Source organism: Manis javanica, chromosome 15 (assembly GCF_040802235.1).
Source record: "Manis javanica isolate MJ-LG chromosome 15, MJ_LKY, whole genome shotgun sequence".
In the NCBI taxonomy this organism is placed as follows: Eukaryota; Metazoa; Chordata; class Mammalia; order Pholidota; family Manidae; genus Manis; species Manis javanica.
The window spans coordinates 43,051,654-43,073,514 of NC_133170.1; the positions used below are offsets into that span (position 1 = coordinate 43,051,654).

General features: G+C 41.9%; 1 protein-coding gene across 1 annotated transcript in view; it reads left to right on the top strand.

Moving 5' to 3' along the window:
• The window catches only part of KCNH8 (potassium voltage-gated channel subfamily H member 8), a 350,458-nt gene extending 339,712 nt beyond the window's left edge, over positions 1-10,746 (top strand). Inside the window, exon 16 of the mRNA XM_036996268.2 lies at positions 7,894-10,746. Coding sequence (XP_036852163.2) covers positions 7,894-8,598 — 705 coding nt within the window. The 3' untranslated portion in view covers positions 8,599-10,746. The remainder of the gene's footprint in view (positions 1-7,893) is intronic.
• Positions 10,747-21,861: the final 11,115 nt, after the last annotated feature.

Consider the following 21,861-nt stretch of genomic DNA (forward strand, 5'->3'; position numbering starts at 1 on the left):
TATAGTGGTTAGTAGAGTGTAAGGAAACTACAAAGGATACTACATCCTCTCCCACCCTGGAGCTAATAACAACAGAAGTTCACTACGACTCTTAGGTCTGAAAGGGCCTGAAAAGACAGTGGTTATAGAGAAAGCTGGCTGGAGAAGGCCACCTGACAGGGCTGTGATCTTTTGCTGGGACCTTCTGTCCACTTCAGCCCTGCAGGGAAGCAGCCAAAGGAACACATACCCCAGCCTCCCTCACCTCCCTCCTTCCAATCTGCTGATGTTCAGCAATAGCCAAACCCAACCAGAAACCAGAGCGTCCATGAGCCAGTTGATGGAGTCCATACAAGCCAGCCTCCAAGGAGCAGAGTTAGCTGGAAAGTAGATCTGTTCTAGAGATGTAAATGATAAATATTCAATAAAGTGAATACTATGTATTCAAGCAAGTATAGAATAATCCAAATGAAATTTAAACAGTTAGTTATTAATTACTCATTACTAGTAATTAGCCAGTTGATAATACCTACTTATTAACTGACTACTAATTGATAGCTTCAGAATAATTGGTTATTTTTTTTAATGGATATGTGTGTTCCCCCCAACTTCCTAAATAATTTGTAAATTGATATATTTTTAAAAGAACACCTGCCATTTTCTCTTAATCAGTAGGAAAATTAAGTTCAGTACTTGATCCAATCGAAAAACTACAAATAACATTGTAATTTTTTAATAAGATCTTAGAGTTGAAAGGGATTGAGGAGAGCTTTTTCTTTCTTATTCTCTCCCAATACATGAATTTACCCTTTTTAAAAATAAGAACATCATATATCTTTCAATAAGTCTCCAATTCCCTTGAAGACGTTGGTTGGTTTTCCCGTGAAGAACCCCAATTCCCAAATCCCTTCTCTAAATGATTTGAACTGAGTTACTCCTACACATCAAACAAATGAGAAAATCAAACTTTGTCACAGGAAGCAGGAAAATAGGTGTGGAAAGCAATCAAAGGGTTGATAAATAATGGATTACCACAGTACAGCTAAAGTAATAAAGTCTCATCCAAAGGCCTGAGTTGCAGAAATTCACTGGAACCACTGGAGTAATCACTTTCAACACTATAATTGACCATTTTGTATAAGCAATGCTAGACTTGTAATTCTTACTCTAATTTAAGAGGCATCAGACACACCTGCAAAAGTAAAGTCCTTGGTACTAGGCCTGTGTGACCTCAGATAAGCCACTTCACCTCCCAACATTCCAGTCTTTCTAGCTGTAGACAAAGATTTATAACTTTCATTAATAGTGGGATCCTCATTTGGATGAAATTTATGCAAGTGCCAAGTATGATTATTATTTTCACTGACAGATAAAAAGACTGTCACTAGTTTTTGCATGCTTTGTGAAGCAAAAGACATGAGGATGAAATTATGCCGATCGTCATTTTTGTTTTGCCTGCTTATGAAGTTTGATTGAACTTGTCTGAATCCCATGATAAATATGCAACATAACAAAGGATTAAATGAAAGACCATTTAATTACCTGAATCAGAGCTTGTAAAAATGTATATGTGTTCACAGCAGGGGGAGAAGATTGGTGTAATTAGTACTCTGAATTTAGGGAAATTGTGTATAGCAAGAAAATGTGTACATGTTTGGCAAAAATTGAGTGATGGGTCAAGAACTCCTCAAGCTAAGAAGATTATATCAACAGATGCATTCCCATCTGCTCACTGAATACACAGAGATGGAAATCATATTTTTTTCTCTATCAACTGAATCTCCATTTATACTTAGAGTTCATGAATCATACCATACCAATAACCAAGATTGAGAAATGTAAAACAAGAATACTATAAGACTAAAGGAAGCCATTTTCTATGTAAAATGAAAAGTATTGTCAAAGACACAGTCTGGTCTTCATTAAGAAACTCACACTCCTATTTCCAAAGATACACTAGAATAGAAAACCTGTATTTGCCCCAGATGTACACAGTCTAACTGTAAATGCTGGCAGTTTATGATGTTATTGGGACAACAGGTCACCAGCACCACAGATAGATTATTTAAACCATCTAATAATGCAGTGTTTTCTAATTTCCCAATTTGAAGTGTTGGGGACTTCCATGAGACCCCCAAGATCATGTGAAACATTCTTAGTTGCTAGAGGCAGAGTACACTTAATTCTAGGTCTTGCAGTATGTTTAGGGGAGATTAGTGAAAATGACTTAAATTCAAGTGAAAATAACAGAAACTTATACTAAGAAATCAACCAGGCAACTTACTATTCATTACATTATTTGTGCATCAACAAAGATTTGTAGATGGCAGAATTTATGCAGAGGTTTGAGCTTTATAGAGACCAATAAAGAGGGTTACACCTGCCCCCAGCCCAGCCCCAAATTAGTCCTTATGCGAATACCAGACTGCGCATGCTCATGACTTGGCTCACCACGCATCCTTTACAGGGAATTCTCAGTCCATCTGACTGCAGTCACTCAGACCCTGGACTGGAAATACAGGATCCTAATCAACATTTTTCAAAGGCTCTGTTTATTGCCATTATTACTTGTTATTGCAAAGATCCATGCAGTGCAAGGCTAAAACTTGGAGACTCTGTTTCTTCCAATGTTAATTATGTAAATGTGTTATACTGTCTCCACGCTGAGGTTGAAGAAGAGTTATATGGATAAGTGGCTTTTATTTCCTTTGGCTGCATGTTTCCTCCTTTAGTATTCCCTACCAAGCAGAAGCTTTTAACTAAGCTTAGTGCCTGTGCTGCATTATCAAATTCAGACACCTGGAATTCTGACATAATACCAGTTACATGGGGACTAAACTTTAACATCCGTTATTTTATTTAATCCTCACAACAAAGCCCTTGTGGAAATATGACTCAGAGGGTAAGACCTAACATCACATGAATGGGAATGGGACAAATTAAATATTCGAGGAGAAAACCAGAATCTATGGAAATGTAGGCAACAATGGCTATTTCTAAGCCAACAGAAGTTCGGAGGAAGCCTTGCTATGGCAGAAATAGAAAAATTGTGGTAGTCAATGATCCCTTCTTAGAAGTATGGTAATATCAGTATGTGGATTATCATGGACAGCTGACAAGTCTGTTGTCACACAGAGTTTCTCTCTTGACAGAAGGTTCTATTCAACAAGAGCAAATGCATTGCCCAAAAATCAGCTAAATGCCTAGTGATTGTAAATACCTGGTGCTGGGAGAACAGAGAAGGGAAGACCCTTTAGGTGCTCCAAAGTTTTGGATAGAAAATGGAGCCACTTGGAAGCACAGATGGTGTTTTCATCACTTCTTCCTAACAATTGGGACTTTGGAAAAGACAGAAAAATCTTGAATGTGTGAATGTGAGCAACTGGCTATGCAGATGGTGATGGTAAACTGGTTTGGCCAACAATTTTAAAATTCCAGACTGATGGATTCTTATCCACAGAAAAATTTGGATGAGAAAAACAGAAGAGGAAGAAGAGTTAAAAATGGATAAAGAAAATATAACTTACTACACAAGTAAGAGAAAAATGTGTATTAAATTATGATTTCTTTATTTATTATCTTTATAGATAGAAATAATCAGGAGGCCACATCTAAGACAGCCCCCAGGGTAGCAAACAGGTATGCAAAAAGGTTTGCCAAATTTCAGCTGCTAAAATAACTCTGAATAACATAATTGAATTTGTCACTTGGCACTCAATGTAGTCATGAGATATGGGAGTCGGTAAATGGTAATTTCCCCAAGGAATTAAAATCACCCATGGAAATCAAGTTTATTCTGGGACAAATGACAAAGCATAAGACAAGCGAAGTCTAGCCGAAATCTTCGCTGAAAGAATGTTGATCGTAATTCCTATAATTATGAAGGAAATATAGTAAGATAAAAGGATTCTTAACAGTGGAAATGCCACCCGCTCTTAAAAACTAGGAGATACTCAAGAGTTTAGCTTATGAAATTTATATACAAATACTGAAGCAGTCATTATACTTGCTTTTAACATTTTTACTTGGGACCAAAGGGCCAGTTACAGATTTCCCAACATAATTTTCTAGTAGGTAGCTGTCCCTGGGGATATTTATGGTTAAATCATCAGATAAAATAAGATAAAATTTGAAGGCAATCTGAGAACCTGGTCCTTGCAAATGGCAGGAATTGAATTCATTTCTACATTCAAGAGTTACTGAGTGCACGTTGTGTTCTAGGCATTGCCCTGGAATTACTGAGATAAATAAGAGTTTCTACCCTTAAGGAACTTACCTCCTAGCTGGGGGCAGACATGCCCCCCATGGTGCTGCAAGCTGCTAGTGTGTATCCATGAGCTGGCAAGAAAATGAGGTACTGGAAGTTTGAAAGGAGAGAAGGAACTACTAGGCAGAAAGAGGAAGAGGAGGAGAATCCCCCCCCCCCCCCCCCCCCCCCGCAGAGGAACATCACGCACAAGGCCAGGGGGCTGGGAATCTCAGGGTGTCCAGACTGATGGTGACCTGGGGGGAAATGCAGGAAATGCAGCCACAAAGCTTTGTAATAGCTGCTCATAAAGAAATTGTATTTTTCATGAGTAGCAGAAGACATTCAAAGATTTTAAGCAGTTGTTTAGGTAAGTGGAAAACTGGTTTATTTGATCTGAATAACTTTTCTCTTAATTAGTGATTTTCTTTCATGTTAAGGTGCATACACTAAAGTGCACAAATCTAGTGTACAGCTTGATGGATTTTAACACATTAATGACTTTTGTTTGTTTTTATTGACCTACCTCTGCAGTACTCTGGTTTTAAGTTGTATTTTGAAGATATGTCTTCTCGAGTGGACAGAGCCTTGTTTTACAAAGTAGCCCCAACAACCTTGTTTAGCAAATGGGCATCCTACTACACTGTAAATAAGCATCCTTAGAAAGCAAAGACGCTGCATTCTTTGCTTTGTACATTTGATTAAGAATAAGGTCTTGCCTGTTTCAGAATGAGTTTTGTTAGCAAGCCCAGCAGGATGCAGCAAAGACAAATGCAGCCAAACTTACTGTATTATCTGTGGCAGTATGTTGTGACCTTCAGTGTCACCAGTCTCCACCTCCAGGAGATGGCCTCTCCCCTTGTGACAGCTGGCTTTGTCCTTGTAAAGGGAGAGATCCCTTACATAATCGGGAGTACTGCCTCATGTAACTTTAATAAGGTGCAGGGGGGTGTCCCCAGTGACAAAGTGACAGAAATCTTCCTGAACATAAATTGAGCCTAATCCGCTAGAGCTAAAGAAAGCTCTATTTTCTTGGGTTCTTTGCTCCTTTTAGCCTAAGCTAATATAGCTTTTGTTTTCTGAAAATGTAAATGCTTGTTTACATTCCTGGAGCCAGTCAAGACTCTGGATACCCATTCAAAGTTCACAGCTCAAAGCTGTAGCAAGTGTACAGTAAAGTCAAGAATGTGGCCAGGGAAAGGTACTTGAACCATGGGGAAACATCTGTGTATTTGGAAAGCTAGGAAAAGTAGTTCATCAGAAATATGCCTGGTTCCAGATTTTCCCTTGTTGCAAACTTTTTGCAACATATAATTTGTTGTGCTTAATTAGTCTCCTATTTTTTTAGAGATAGCATTTTCCTATTTGATGTTGAATGAACATTTCAGACAACTTTTACACAAGAGGCTATCTTTTTGTACCATCTGTGCTCTTCACAAATTCTGACCACATCAGCAAAAGTCAACTCTTAACGCGATATATCCTTTTCCATGTGATAATATCCTGTAACAATAAAAGCACTAAACTTAGAAGGCTTAAATTGTGGACTAAAGGCTGCATTCATGAAATAAGAGACCTTAAAACTGTCATTTAACCTCTGGATCTTGGTGTCCCCATTTTAAAGTTGGGGAAATAATAATGTAGGCCTGCCTGTCTTAGTTCTCTTTATAGACCCCATAGGGAAAAGGCACCCAAAGCACATTGTGTTACAGGTTTACTCAAACAGTAATTGTTGCTGTGACTAAAATGCAAAATTGTTTTTCAAAGACTGTGTCTTTACTGAGTCCTAAGAAAAAGTTGACTGAAAGCATTTAATGTACCCCTGTTGCATTCAAAACCACAATGAGGCTTAGATAATCTACAGGGACAGATGATTGATAAGTCCCTTCAAACTTCTGATTTAGTGTCAGCCTTCTTCCCTGAAATTTTGGTAGAGTTGCTAATCAATTCAAGAGGGGACCCGCGGTGAATGTCTGCGGTGTCAAGAGCCACATATTGATTCAAGTGTGAACCATGGACTTTAGAACTGAGGCTTTGTAGGTTATAAAATCCATGACCTGCAGTGAAAATTTCAAAAAACATAGAACCTTTCTCAGATTCACTGTTTCATTCTTAAATGTGAGGCTCAGAGGAATCTTTTCATCACCAGAAGTTTTAGATCTGCCAAGAAGCCCGGGTAAGTGTTCAGTTGAGTCCCTTGAGTTCCACGCCAGCAGCAAGGCAGAAAGAGTTTTGGCCTGACTATTTCAAGGCAGGTGTTAGCAGTTGGTCGCCTGAACCATGGAAAAACCTCCTTCTGGCCTTTTCAAAAAGCCTGATTCAAGAGGCACTACCTCCTGATGGGCCTGCCAGGGAGAATTAGTTTCAGAATGCACACAGGCAGTGGACTGAATTAAGTCACTGGATGAATTAGGGATGTACACTTAAATGTTGAAAAAAGTTGATCCCAAACAGCAAAATTGAATTTGGCATCTTTGACATTGATCTGCCCTTCTGTTTTCTCTTTTGATGGTATTTTAGTCCATGGGTTCAGCTGCTTATATTGGAGTTTCATGGTTCATGATAATAATATCAAGTCATAGGAAGTTCTTTGTAAAATACAGTCTTAGAGCAATGAAGGTAAAATGTTCCCATATGTGTTAGTACTATAAATCTAGCCAAAGGTTAGAAAGTACATGTTTGTCTCCTGCTTTCTGAAATAGAGCAGAAAGAACATAAACACTCCAGAAAAGCTAGATATAACTCAGATTCAATCTTCTGGTGATCTTCTGTGGTTAAAAAAAATGATGTGGTTGTTAGAAAAATAAATCCTCTGATGAATTTTATTATTGGTTTTAAATGTAAAATGAGTTCTTACTCTTTGGTGGCTCTTAAGTGTTTGACGGTCAAGGCTCCCTCGAACATCTTACAAAAGCCAGATGTCTACCCCAGAAAAGTGAATAAAGCCCGTCCCACACACCGTGGGTTATAGCTCCGTGAGGCTGCAGGTTCCCTGGGGGGCTAAGCCCCCCAGGCTTGCCATGATGCTTTCCTGCACGTACCCACCTTGTAGGTCTTTTCATTTCTTTCTAACTTGTTTTCAGGTCTCCCTTTTTTGGTAAACTCCCTAGCAAATCTGCTGTGAGTTCTTGCCTGCCACCCTCCCCATCACTGAAGGCCAGGTTGTCTCTGAACCTGTAATAAGGATGGAGCTCAACCAGAAATGACACAAATGAGAGCTCTCAGTCACTGGGTGTCTGCTCTGGACAGATAGTGTGCTGAGGGCTTTGCAGCCCATACCCACCACTCCACAGTGTTCTGTGTTTCTGGGATGGTGTGTGCGCACCACTGTGCATCCCACTGACTCAGAGGAAGCCAAAGATGCTGTCTGTATTTAAGAGATATATGATATGATGGACCGACCCACATCTCTTATTTTGTTCAAGAACCCCCAAATCACTGATTCATCTCTAGCCAGACTATTTGTGTCTCTCCAGGTTCCCTCAGAATGAGGATGGCTTTAGATCAGGTGCCCAGGCTCCCTATTCACCCTTGGACTTGGATGGAGCTGGAGATGGAGCAGCTTCTCAGACCTTCGTACTGAGAAATCTTCCTCCCCTGCCTCATTGCTCTGAAATCACAACCAAATACCTCTAACTATTGCCCTTTGATTTGCTTTATTTGTGCAGGTAACAACATTGACTCAGGAGGTCTCCCAGTTGGGTAAAGACATGAGGAATGTGATGCAACTTCTAGAAAATGTTCTGTCACCCCAGCAGCCCTCACCATTTTGCTCTCTGCACAACAGCTCTGTGTGTCTCCCCCGGGACAGCTTACAGACCAGAATGACCTGGAGCACACACCAACCTTGCCTACACTTGCAAGCAGCTGGAGCTGCTTATACCCAAGCACAACTTTGTCATGGTAATGTCACCTCAGACATTTGGAGTGTGGATCCCTCCTCTGTGGGGAGCAGCCCCCAACGAACTGGAGCTCATGAGCAAAACCCTGCAGACAGTGAACTTTGTCATTCTCCAAACCTCGGCTATTCACCTGCTCACTGCCAGGTTGTCCAAGAAGGTCATGTGCAATTTTTAAGATGCATCTCTCCACATTCAGACATGACGCTAACGCCTCTGCAGTCCATTTCAGCCACTCTCTCATCCTCTGTCTGCTCCTCCTCAGAAACATCTTTGCACCTGGTTCTCCCAAGCAGGTCAGAGGAGGGCAGCTGCAGCCGGGGAGGCACCAGTTCCCTCAGTCTGGAAAACTTGCCAGGATCTTGGGACCGGGAAGGAATGGCAACAATCTCTACTGAACCCTTGGAGAACTTTCCACTGGAAGTGGTCACAAGCACAGCAGAAGTGAAAGATAATAAAGCCATAAATGTATGATATTAGTGCCCACGAGGCAGCTGCCAGTTGCAAACCAACCAGCGCATGACAGCTTTAGTTTTCCTTCTTTGCTTCTGGCAGACATGAAGACTGGGCAGGTTTGGGGGTCCTGCAGAAGACTGTGAGGTGTCAGGGCAAGGCAGAACCACCGCCATACTGTAGCAAACGCTTTCTAGGTCCTAGAAACATTTTCCTGTACAGGTATTAACTTACTGGTCTGTTTGACAGACTTTTAAAAAGTCCAGAGACCCTGAGGGTCTGAGCAGCTAGAAGTCCCAGACAAAGAATTTGTGGATTTATTTTGTCCCAGGTGGCTTTTGTGAAGTGCAGCTCAGGTTTTTCCTGAGTGCCTGTGGGTCATTCCTGAACAATTTCCATAGCACTGTTGGCCTTGGGAGTGCACAGCTCCTGCTGATCTATTTTTCTTTTTGTGAAGGCAAAGGGACAATTATCACTGCATGTCATCTCCTAGACAATCAGTCAAATAGAGCTGGTGGCCAATGGTTAGCTACTGCACGTTCTTTGCCATGTAAATGAATATGTATTTATCACACACAAAAAAGAGAGGCTATTTTTATATCCTTGGTATGAAATATGTATTTAAACTATTTAAAATATTTATAAAGAAATGAATGTTTTCTTTTCATTTTGGTAAAAAAGAAAAGCTTGCCGTTTTAACAAAACATGCACTACTGTTATGTATAGTAGATAAAAAATTATTTATTATAAGAGGATGTAGTTTCAAAAGGAATCCCCCATCTATCTGCATGCAATTCGCAACAAATGTATCCTCACACTCTGGATTACAAATGAGAAGTGAGGCCATATTTTATTAATGAAATAAAAACATGGACTGAGCTCTGGCACCGTGGAAGGGAGGGCTCTGTCTAGTGTGTGCCGACTCATGTCAACCACTTGAGTTAAGGCTGTCCCCACTGTGGCAACATAAATGTCTGTCCTCCAGGCATACTTTGTTCTTCAGGAACCCAAAATTGGTCTGTGGAACATGAGATCACAGCTACATTAAGCCATTTTGGCCTCAAGATAAGGGAAAGAACTGTGGGTGTATCCTCCCTCGGTGCTGTTCTTCCAGAAGAGGTTGTGGACCAGTGACAGTTCTGAAATGGAGCCCAAACTTCTAAGCGATGACTTGTGAGGGTGATGCCCGCTTGCACAGGATCAGCACTTCAATTTGCTTCTTAAAAGCTCTCCACAAAGCTGTAAGTTACACAGAGCAGGTATTTTCATTCTCATTTTTCAGAGAAAAAAAAAAGTCCCAGAGATAACAGAGGTGGGATGCTGGTGACAGTCTAGAAGCCATAACACTCCCTCCGTCCCAACCAGCATGCAAATTCAGATGCTGGCTTGGTAGTGATTTCAATGCCTTCACTTCACTTTGATTTTATGTTTGAGAACATTTAGGGCCTAATCATCCCAGACAGTCTTAGAAAACATACCAATTCACATTAGGGGTCCCCTTCTTTGTATTTCCCACCACAAAGAATAAATAATCTGAGAATTATGTCATTAAAACATCTAAACAAACCAAGACTTGTGATTTGTGAATCTTGCACCCTAACACTGGGGAGAACCACAGAAAGAAATATTCTCTAGGAAAAATGGAAACAACGCATATTCATGAGGCAGGACACTCAAAATAATGCCTTTTACCCCCCCACACACCTCTCAAATTCAGTCTCTCCCTACCTACCTGAGTGGAAAAATTGAGGCAAAGACAACATTCCAGAGTTAATTTATTTGTATTCATTCACCTGTAGCCCTCCTTTTGCTCATCTGGACCTATGTAATAAGTACCATTGAAAAGGACTAATTGGTGTTGGTTCATGAATATCCTTCCGGAAAACGAGCCCTGCTGTTCCTGACGCTGACAGTAATGATGGAACTTTCTGTTTTCTGAGTAGTGACTACATACCAACAGATGTTTAGGAATGAACACATTATGTTTCCTCATATAATCATCCAAACAATGCTAAAAGTGACTTGTTATTATGATGCCCATTTTGTAAAGGAATAATCGGGACATTTTTTAACCTGCCCAGTTGTATTGTTTTAACTGATGTACTCGCCGCCCATGACCTCTCGGGGTACCCCTCCCTTCATGTCCAAATCCATTCTTGCTGCCTTATGAAACTTGCTGGTAATTGGTTTCTCTTGAAATCCATGAATCACCTAAAATAAAATATTTTTAAGTAAACATGGGCATATACACATGGGATAAATTAGATAAACCCTAAGGATTTGGGGATGCCCCAGTGAAATGCCTGGATTGGGAAATACTGCTTTAGACTGCATACTAATACAAAGACTGAGTCTAGCTAATTTATACCCTAAGTAGACCAGCATCTAAATTCTGTTAAAGGCAGCCCTGAATCTATAATTGTATAATAGATAGGTCTGGTTAACCCCCTGTAGCAGTAGTCTCAGACTTTACTTTGAATAATATATTTCCAGGGGCTCTTAATAAAATAGAGATTATAGGGCTTTGACCCTTAAGATTTGGGCTGCATCCCAAGGGATTCTGATATGGATGTTCAGGGAACAAACTCTGAACGTTACTCTAAGCGATGCCATCACCCCTTAGATGATCAGGAGTTGTTCTGTAGAAGGCAGCCCATCTGGAATCAAGCCAATTAAAATTGACAATTGTGTGCAGGAATATTTCCATACCATTCCTAACACAGCGATGATTTCTCCATAACAATTATCAATCACTCCCTTCAAAGGGGCTTGTAGTAATGCTTCATGACTTCAGCTAATAACATTGAGCGCCTACTGTGTGTCAAGTACTAGTACCTCTTGATTTGTTGATGGTCTGTCTTGTTTTTCTTGTTTCATTTGGATTTTCTAAAAGGAAAAAAAAAAGTGAAAATGCTTTTTGAAGTCTCATAAATGGGTCAGTTCATCCCAGACAGGGAGGAATCATATTTGTATGTGAAGTAGCCAACTATTTGGTTAGACACTGACAATTGCTCTGAATGGCCCTGTGTGGAATGCAACTGTTCAGGTCAAGATTCTGATTTCACCCAGAACAATGAAAAGAGCTTGGTGCAAATAGTTCTTGCTAAGGCTCTTTCTTATGAAGCACGTAGTTCATTTTCCAAGATCATCCTTAGAATCCTGTTATGCTCCCAACATCATCTTCCCTGAGACCACCATCATCCCTGAAATCGAGCCTGTGTTCCAGAAGGCTTCCCTTACCTCCTTCTTTCATTTTATCCAAAGGCAAATGGTCCAAATAAATATGATGTTGAGAAAGGAACAGGAGTTGTGGAGGGACGCAAATGAGTGTTTCCTTCTAGCCATTTTTCTTTGCTCTGTGACCTCAGGCAGGTTATTGAACACTTGTGAGCCTTAATTTCTTCATCTAAAATTCAAGAATTAAAACGTATCTAATTTGCAGAGTCTTTGTGACCAATTACGTTACTGATGTGAAAGTACACCACCTGTCCTAATAGAGGGTAGGCAAATGCCATCGCGTGTCCCTGGCCTCTCCTCCACCCCCCTCTCCTGGTTCTGCCACCCTTCTTTCCCCCACTCCTCATCCCCAGCCTCCTCCCCGGCTCCCCCTGCTCCATGTTCCACTCCCTCTCTCTGTCTCCTCCTTCTCCCCTCCCCTAAGTGTCCCCAGCTAACTTCTGGACAATGAGCCATCTTTGACATTCTCTCTGCAAGGGTTACAACCCAGCTTTTCTACAACATCTACTGCAGTCTGTTCCTGACAGTATTATACCATGTCAACATTTGCTTTTTTAAAAAAGTCATTAAGTTGGGGCAGACGGGAAACCAGGATAATAATAATGTGCTGTCTCTGCTCCTAGCTACCTTTACCCCAACCTGTGTGGCTTCTGATTTCTTGACCTGAATATTCGTAATTGAAGCCTTATTTTAAACTCTCTACAATTATAGAAAGGTGCAGGAAATTTATGCATCAACATGACTATGTTGCACAAACATATCCCTTTCTTTTTGGAGGGCCCATAAAATTTCTCTTTGAAAATTTGCTGTTGCTTCAGAAATCAGACACACATACATGCCTCACCCACCACCCTGGACCACAGACAACCTGAGCACTGTGGGCCAAAAGCCTCAGAACTTGCCCTGTAGCTAGTGGCTGTGCCCTCCTGCTCGTGCTCCTCCGGCTGTAGGATGATGAAAAGTCTACACTTCACACGGATGCCTTCAAAGCTTCCCCTAGATAGCCCAGCGCGAGAGTAGGTCCCACCAGAGAGAATAAGCTAAATGTCGCCCCCTGCAGCTTGTGTCCTGAAAGAATCTGTTCCTTGGGTTGTGTAATTCAACAACCCTGACTAAAGAGCTCACAGAAGACATGAGGACAGCCCAGTGAGGTGGAGACAGCACATCTGCACCTGTTGTTCCAGGGAATTAAATGTGCATTCTAGAAACGGCAGCTGGGGGCAGGATGCATCCAATGGCAACACTGCACCTTCTCACACTGTCTCCATCTGCCTTAGGATTTTCCCCGATGGAGATAAGATGCTGGGGATGGGATGGAATTAAATACTGAATAGGACTCCGTTTTGTGTTGGACTCCTTTTGTTTGCTTTACAGTTGGCTTGATAAAGAATAGACTGCACATAGGTGATATATTTGAGTACAACAGAGAATGAAATGAGAGGCAGTGAGACTTAAAAGTGTGTATGTGCTTTTCACTTGTATGAAAAAGCAACTTGCTAGTCTGAAGAGGCCATTCTCGTTTGAGAATTCCCTCTGCAGTAGAGTATGCTGTCCTTTGGTATTCTTGCTCCAAGTGGTAAATTCCCTGCCAAGGCTGAGACCCCTGAACTCCAGCTGATAGGTTATTCTTGGTGATGGTGTATTTGACCTGAGGCATAATTACTTCTAAAGGCAGTTCAGGGGCCAGTGTTAACTGCTGCTGAGAAAGGGACTCAAACTCAGCTGCCTGTCTCAGGGCACTGAGCCTCTGAGTGGCTGCAGCTACATGGCCAACACTCTGAGCGGCTTTGGCATTCTTGCTGTGATTGGCAGGGATGTCCAGGAGCCGCCAGGTTGAACCGCAAACGTCTGACAGTTGCCATGGCAACCCATTTGCCCAAAATGAGTCATGAGAATTCCTCCTGCTCTACTCAGGCATCCTGTAGGACAAACTCCAACTGCCATCCCTGGCTTTTACCCAAAAATTATTTGAGCCCTAGATCTGAATGACTTAATGTATCTCTGGTTAACTTACATAAAGCCACGTCCACAGAAAAGGGATAAAGGAGATGGCATTTCTGAGTCTTGATTCTCAAAGTGTGGTCTGTGGAGCACCAGAAGCAGGCCTTCATCAAGGTGCTTGTTAAAGATGCGAACCCCGTCCCGGAGCTACTGAAGCATAGTCTCCATGTCTTCAGCGTGCACACTGCAGGTGTACATTTAAATAGGATGTTCTATAAGATGTATATCAATGTCAGCCTTCTTCCAGAAGAGTCACTTTCTATCCACTTCAAATACTCCTCTCTGTTTTAAAACTGTACTAATAGATGAACATACCACTTTCTAATTCAAATACATTGCCTACACTGACTTTGTGTCTTTGTAGAAATCTTTTCTATTTCTACAGTTTAGCCTAATGATATCCTCATGAAAATTTCATTCCTAGGATGGTGTTGGTGCATCTCAGTTTTATAAGCCTACCTTGATAAGAGAATGGTGCTGGTAACAGGACCATTAGCAAATCTAAGTGGCAGGATAAGTAAAACATGACCTGGGGGAGAAGCTTCTCTTCCCAGACTACAGGCAATGTGTCCTGAGGAAAACCAATCTAGTGTTTTTCCTAGTTTTAGTTACAGGTGTTTGTTGTGTTCCAAAATTAGGGTTTTTCATTTCAACTCAGAACCAGTTGCACATATAAGCCATAAGATCAACTTTATGCTGTTTGGTCACACTCATAGAAAATAACTAATAACTTTTTTGGGGAAAACAGAAGTTCCTATGGCCAGGATCTTCCCCTGACCCTAAACTACTTGATGATGTAAATGGCCTGCTGCTAGGCTACTGCTTCCACACCCACTGGCAATTAGCTGTTATTGACTGAGTCGCTATGTGAAGAGCTCCACCCAGTGCTCTGCATGGAGGCAGAGACAGAGGTGGATTATGGACCTGCAGGCTGCTGGATGCAGACACTCTCCTAGCACTCAACCTACCACTGAGAGAATAAAGCCAGGTATAAACCCTTTTACCCCAAGAATATTCCACTGTCATTTCTCACTCACTGAATTCATGGTGAATTTGTCCAGGGCTGAAACCCTCAAGCAAAACACCTGTAATTTGATGTGGAACCATAGTGGCTACTGACAATAAAATATCATATACAAAATAATGAGAACAGGAAATTTTCTGTTATCAGAAACTTTTATATTTATTCTCATGCTGCCTACATAGCCACTGTGGCCAAGCTTTATGGAGAACCAATTTCAACAGGTCAATTATATATTAATAAGCAATTATATAATAAGTCAATTATATATAATGTATATATTTTATATTTATATATTATATATAAACTTTAAACATATGTAAGATTTATGCTGATGTATGTATATTCTAAAGTTTCTCCATTTAGACTAGGCTAATAGTTTAAATTAATCTTATTTACCTAATATGTAGTTTAAATTATTTTTACAGAGATATTTGCTGAAGCAAGTGTAAATTATGAGACTTGGGCTGAAATGAACTGAATTTTTGACTTCACTACATATTTGACTTTGGAGAAGACAAATTCTCAGATTCTTCATTTCCTCATCTTTGAGATGGGATATATTAATTCAAGGTCCATTAGAAGCAGATCCTGAGATAAAAATTTCAGTGAAGTAGTTTATTTAGGGGATGACTTTAGGCAATGCTGTTAGGGGAAAGGGGCAACTGAGACAAGGAGGGGAGGAAGCCCACAAACGATGTATTGTTGATCAGAAAATCACTGTGAGCAACCCAGCCTTGACAGACCTGAGATGATACGGGAGACGTTGTAAAACATAACCATGAGTTGCCTCATCAGAGGAGAAAGAAACCGACATATTCATTCTCCAGCTCCCATATGCCAATGGCTGAGGGCTGCTCCTGGAGATATTAATTCATCAGGATGCCAGTCCTGGCCAGTGCAGAGGCAGAGACAAAAGCCTTAGCAGAGAGTCACAGGTGCTTACTTTCGAGTGCCTTGGGCATGGAGTGGGGCAGCGTGCGCACAGTGGAGTGGCCAGAGCATCAGCAGCATCTGCTCCCTGGGGTAGGCATCAGATCCAGTCAAAAGACAGAAAACCACACAGAAATTTGAACAGAAAATACTTAATACAAAGAATAATTAATTTTTATGGAGGATTAGCTCTTAAGAAGAAATGAAAGAGAATGCTAAGGGTTACCTGTGGTGGGGGGAAAGTCTCCAGGGAAGGAACAAGTTAAGAAGAATGGTCCCCAAAAGTAGGCTCCAGACTTTGCTGGAGAAACTGGAGACATAACCCATGGAATGGCAGAGGTTTGCTGGGTGACCTGGACCAGAAATGTCCATCGTCACTGGGTTGAGGCTGGAGAGCAGGGAAATGCACACAGGGCAATGAAACCCCCTGCTGGGGTGCAGGTGGACCAAGGCTGGCACCTGAACTGGCAAGCCAAAGGTGAGCATCACTGGGTGTCCTGTACACTACTAGTCACGTGTGCCACAGGGCCAACCAGGAAGCAGGGCACTGAACCCCCGCCCCTCTCTTCCACAGTATCTCTCCAGCACCCGCTACTGTCAAAGGGGAAATACAAGATCGGGTGTAGTCCTCGCAAGGGCAATGAAGCAGGGTCATGCCAGCTGGATTTTGAAGTGAAAGGCAATAATCTGGCATAAAATAACACTATTCACATAAGATCATTCTATATGAAGTAAATGGAGTAACATGTATTAAGACTTTTTTAAACTGTAAAGTTCTCCTTAATAGTATTTTTATATGAATGTTGTTATTCAAAAACATCATCAGAATTACTGCTTACAATAAAACCATGTTTTTCACTGGCACCACTGATTTATCATTTTTTTCTAAAAATCTTTAAGATATGATCTTCTTAACAGGGCTTGTCTTCTATGTAAAAATGTTATGAATTTATACCTGTGCCCATGTACATTTTCTTTTGTTACCTAAAATCACCTTAATGGGGAGCAAGTCTTTCTTCTAGAATTAGTGCAATATATCCATTTTAATCCATGTAATAGGAGGACTCCAGGATATCTTTTACTGAAAATTTTGATAGGCAGTGAGGAAAGAGAGGAGAATGATGGGTACAAGGTGAACAAGCTTCTGCTGAGCAGCTTCCTTCTCTCAAAGATTTTCAGAAAACCATGTCTCCTTCCCTCACCCTGGTTAGGGGGACTTGAGAGAGTTCAACCAAACACACTCAGCTGAAATCTTCTGGTACTTTTCTATCTTACCCTCCTCATTACTGATATGACTGTCAATTAAAATACCACCTTGAGATGTTTTTATCACATACATATCCAGTTAATTAGCCTTTCCACTAAATGAATTAATCTCTTGACCTATCAATATGCTTCAGGGTATTAATTTATTATTTCCTTCAATTTACTATCAGTGTTCATAGTCACTCATAAATCTTAAAACTAGAAAAACAATCTGTTTTAGGGTCTGCTGACAGGTCAAAGATCCTTCTTTCTTCCTCCTGTTCTTTAATTCATGAAGCTTCAAAGGCCATCAAAGGGATACACTCCCATCACAGCATAACTCACAGGCACAGAAACCAAAAGACAACAGGTGACTGCAGACGGAGACACATATGCTTTTATGAGAAATGGGCCCGTGGAAGAGCAATTGGTATTTTGAAAAACTATAGCACAGTGGTGAAAGAGTTGCTAGTGACCACTGATCAAGCCCAGTGTGGAGGCAATGTCCAGCATGAATTGAATTGGACCAGGTGGCTTCTAGAACCTTTTCTAGGTTAAGATCCTCCGAGCATAGGGAAAGGACAGAAAACTAAGGCTAAGAAAAAAATTCCATGGTTCAACTTGGATTCTACCTAAATATGACCAAAACTAAAATTGATAGTCCATAGAAGCATAGAAGGGGGTAATCTAGTCAAAAGTGAAAAACAATTTGGACAGTAAAAATCCAAATAGTTAATACTCCAATCCACCGAACTTAGAGAAACCAGCTTCTAGAACCACCAAAGAGAATTACATCCCTCTCTTCCAATGCTTGGATGGGTTCTGGGCCAGTTGCTAACCTAACCCTGGTGTTCAGTGGAGGGGCTGGGGCAAGAGGCAGCAGCTAGGTATGAGGAAGATAAGCATCAAAAGTAGCAGAATCGGGGAGTAGGCCCCAGTATGTGCTCCCTGAATGTCCACAGTGCCTAGGAGATTTGAACTGTGGCAGAGGGTTGCATAAATGGGCTTCTATATTGGGCTCCCTGCCCTTTTTTCATGGCCCTCTTTCCATGTTTTACCTTTTCTTCTTCTTTTCATATCAATATAACATGACTTTTATTGAATGTCTGCTCTATACCAGGTGCTTTATACATGTGCTGTCCTTTAATCTTTCCAACTCCATCAAATATGCTTTCTTATCCCTTTATCAAAAGTAAGAAAGCAGAGGCTGAGAAATGATGCTATTTTGCACTACAAGTAGGTAACAGAGTCTTTTCTCTCAGATTCCAAAGGCCACACCCACACAAGTGTGGTAGGATCTCTCTCAGACCTTCCTGGGTGTTTACAAGTACATATTTGGTCCCATGTTGAACTTGGAAAACAAATCTTACTAATGATCACATGCACTTGTATCATCCCTTAAAAGGCTAAGTGCTTTTGTTTGGGTCTCCTGAGAAGCCTGTTATCTTGTCAGAGTATATTATATTAGGCTCTTTTCATAGATGATGATATTGAGGCAAGGTTAAACAAGGTGTCTAAACTAGAAAGAAGAGAAAATAGCTAATGTTTAATGGAAACTTACAGAGTAATAGGCACTATATGCAGAGTTTTATATGTCTATTCGTTTTGTTCGAACAGTGATCCTATCAGGTATTTCCTGCTATTATCTTCATTTCATAGTTGAAGAAACTGAGGTTAAAAGAATTTAAATAAGGGAGCCAGGATGGCAGCGTGAGTAGAGCAGTGGAAATCTCCTCCCAAAAACACATAGAGCTATGAAAATATAACAAAGAAAAATCTTCCTAAAATAGAGACCACAGGACACAGGACAACATCCAGACCACATCCACACCTGCAAGAACCCAGCGCCTTGCGAAGGGGGTAAGATACAAGCCCCGGCCCGGCAGGACCCGAGCGCCCCTCCCCCTGGCTCCCGGAGGGTGGAAAGAAACCGGAGCGGTTTTTTTTGGCGAGTGCTTTTTGGAAGCCTTAAAGGGACGGGCCCCCGTTGTTAGGGAGGCAGGGTCGCGGGACCGGTGAGCGGATGACTGGGACCGGCGCCTGAGGAAAAAGAATATCCCGCGTTTCTCCCTGCGGGACCGGCGGGCGGGTGCCTGAAACCGGCGCCTGAGGACAGAGGAAATCACGTGTTTTTCCCCTCTTTTTTTTCTCTTGTTGGAGAGTGATTTTTGGAAGCCTTAAAGGGACAGGGACCCCGGTGCTAGGGAGGCAGGGTGGCGGGACTGGTGAGCGGGTGCCTGGGACCGGCGCCTGAGGACAAAGAATATCCCACGTTTTTCCCTACGGGACCGGGGGGGCGGGTGCCTGAGACCGGCACTTGAGGATGGAGGAAAACGCGCGTTTTTCCCCTTTTTTTTTCTCTTTTTTGCGAGTGCTTTTTGAAAGCCTAAAACGGACAGGGACCCCGGTGCTAGGGAGGCAGGGTGGCGGGACTGGTGAGCAAGTGTCTGGGACCGGCGCCTGAGGACAAAGAATATCGCGCGTTTTTCCCTGTGGGACCAGTGGGCAGGTGCCTGAGACCGGCACCTGAGGACGAAGGAAATCATGCGTTTTTCCCCTTTTTTTCTCTCTTTTTGGAGAGTGCTTTTTGGAAGCCTTAAAGGGACAAGGACCCCGGTGCTAGGGAGGCAGGGCGGCGGGACTGGTGAGCAGGTGCCTGCGACCAGCGTCTGAGGACAAAGAATATCGAGCGTTCCTTCCCTGCGGGACCAGTGGGTGGGTGCTTTTTGGAAGCCTTGAAAGGACAGGGACCCTGGTGCTAGGGAGACAGGGCAGCAGGACCAGTGAGTGGGTGCCTGGGACCGGCACCTGAAGACAAAAAAAAATAAAAATCGCGTGTTTTTTCCTTTTTTTTTCTTTCTGTTCCCTCTCTCATTGCTGTTGTTGTTTTGGTTTGGAGAGTGCTTTTTGGAAGTCTTAAAGGGGCAGGACAGGTCACTTAGACCAGAGTCAGGGAATCTGGGGATCTCCGGCACTCTAACCCCCTGGGCAGCAGGGAGCACAGAGGACCCTTACGGAGATAAATAGCCCCCCGGCCGCTCCCCCTCCAACGGGGCTCCACCATTTTGGAGGAACAGCCCCAGCCAGGCCAAGCCCACAGCAACAGCGGAGATAAACCCCAAAGTAACTGGGAAGGAAGCAGAAGCCCTGTCTGCGCACAGCTGCCCACCACAAGCCACTAGAGGTCGCTATTCTCCCAGGAAAAGGCCACAAACCAACAAGAAGGGAAGCTCTTCCAGCGGTCACTTGTACCAGCTCAGCAAACTATCTCTATCACCATGAAAAGGCAAAACTACAGGCAGACAAAGATCACAGAGACAACACCTGAGAGGGAGACAGACCTAACTAGTGCTCCTGAAAAAGAATTCAAAATAAAAATCATAAACATGCTGACAGAGATGCAGAGAAAAATGCAAGAGCAATGGGATGAGATGCAGAGAAAAATGCAAGAGTAGTGGGATGAGATGCAGAGAAAAATGCAAAAGCAGTGGGATGAAGTCCGGAAGGAAATCACAGATGTCAGGAAGGAGATCACAGAAGTGAAACAATCCCTGGAAGGATTTATAAGCAGAATGGATAAGATGCAAGAGGCCATTGAAGGAATAGAAGCCAGAGAACAGGAACGTATAGAAGCTGACATAGAGAGAGATAAAAGGATCTCCAGGAATGAAACAACACTAAGAGAAATATGTGACCAATACAAAAGGAATAATATTCGTATTATAGGGATACCAGAAGAAGAAGAAAGAGGAAAAGGGGTAGAAAGTCTCTTTGAAGAAATAATTGCTGAAAACTTCCCCAAACTGGGGGTGGAAATAATCAAACAGACCATGGAATTACACAGAACTCCCAACAGAAAGGATCCAAGGAGGACAACACCAAGACACATAGTAATTAAAATGGCAAGAATCAAGGACAAGGAAAGAGTTTTAAAGGCAGCTAGAGAGAAAAATGTCACCTATAAAGGAAAACCCATCAGGCTAACATCAGACTTCTCGACAGAAACCCTACAGGCCAGAAGAGAATGGCATGATATACTTAATGCAATGAAACAGAAGGGCCTTGAACCAAGGATACTGTATCCAGCACGACTATCATTTAAATATGATGGCGGGATTAAACAATTCCCAGACAAGCAAAAGCTGAGGGAATTTGCTTCCCACAAACCACCTCTACAGGGCATCCTAAAGGGACTGCTCTAGATGGGAGCACCCCTAAAAAGAGCACAGAACAAAACACACAACATATGAAGAATGGAGGAGGAGGAATAAGAAGGGAGAGAAGAAAAGAATCTCCAGACAGTGTATATAACAGCTCAATAAGCGAGCTAAGTTAGGCAGTAAGATACTAAAGAAGCTAACCTTGAACCTTTGGTAACCACAAATCTAAAGCCTGCAATGGCAATAAGTACATATCTCTCAATAGTCACCCTAAATGTAAATGGACTTAATGCACCAATCAAAAGACATAGAGTAATAGAATGGATAAAAAAGCAAGACCCATCTATATGCTGCTTACAAGAAACTCACCTTAAACCCAAAGATAAGCATAGACTAAAAGTCAAGGGATGGAAAAACTTATTTCAGGCAAACAACAGTGAGAAGAAAGCAGGGGTTGCAGTACTAATATCAGACAAAATAGACCTCAAAGCAAAGAAAATAACAAGAGATAAAGAAGGCCACTACATAATGATAAAGGGCTCAGTCCAACAAGAGGATATAACCATTCTAAATATATATGCACCCAATACAGGAGCACCAGCATATGTGAAGCAAATACTAACAGAACTAAAGAGGGAAATAGACTGCAATGCATTCATTGTAGGAGACTTCAACACACCACTCACC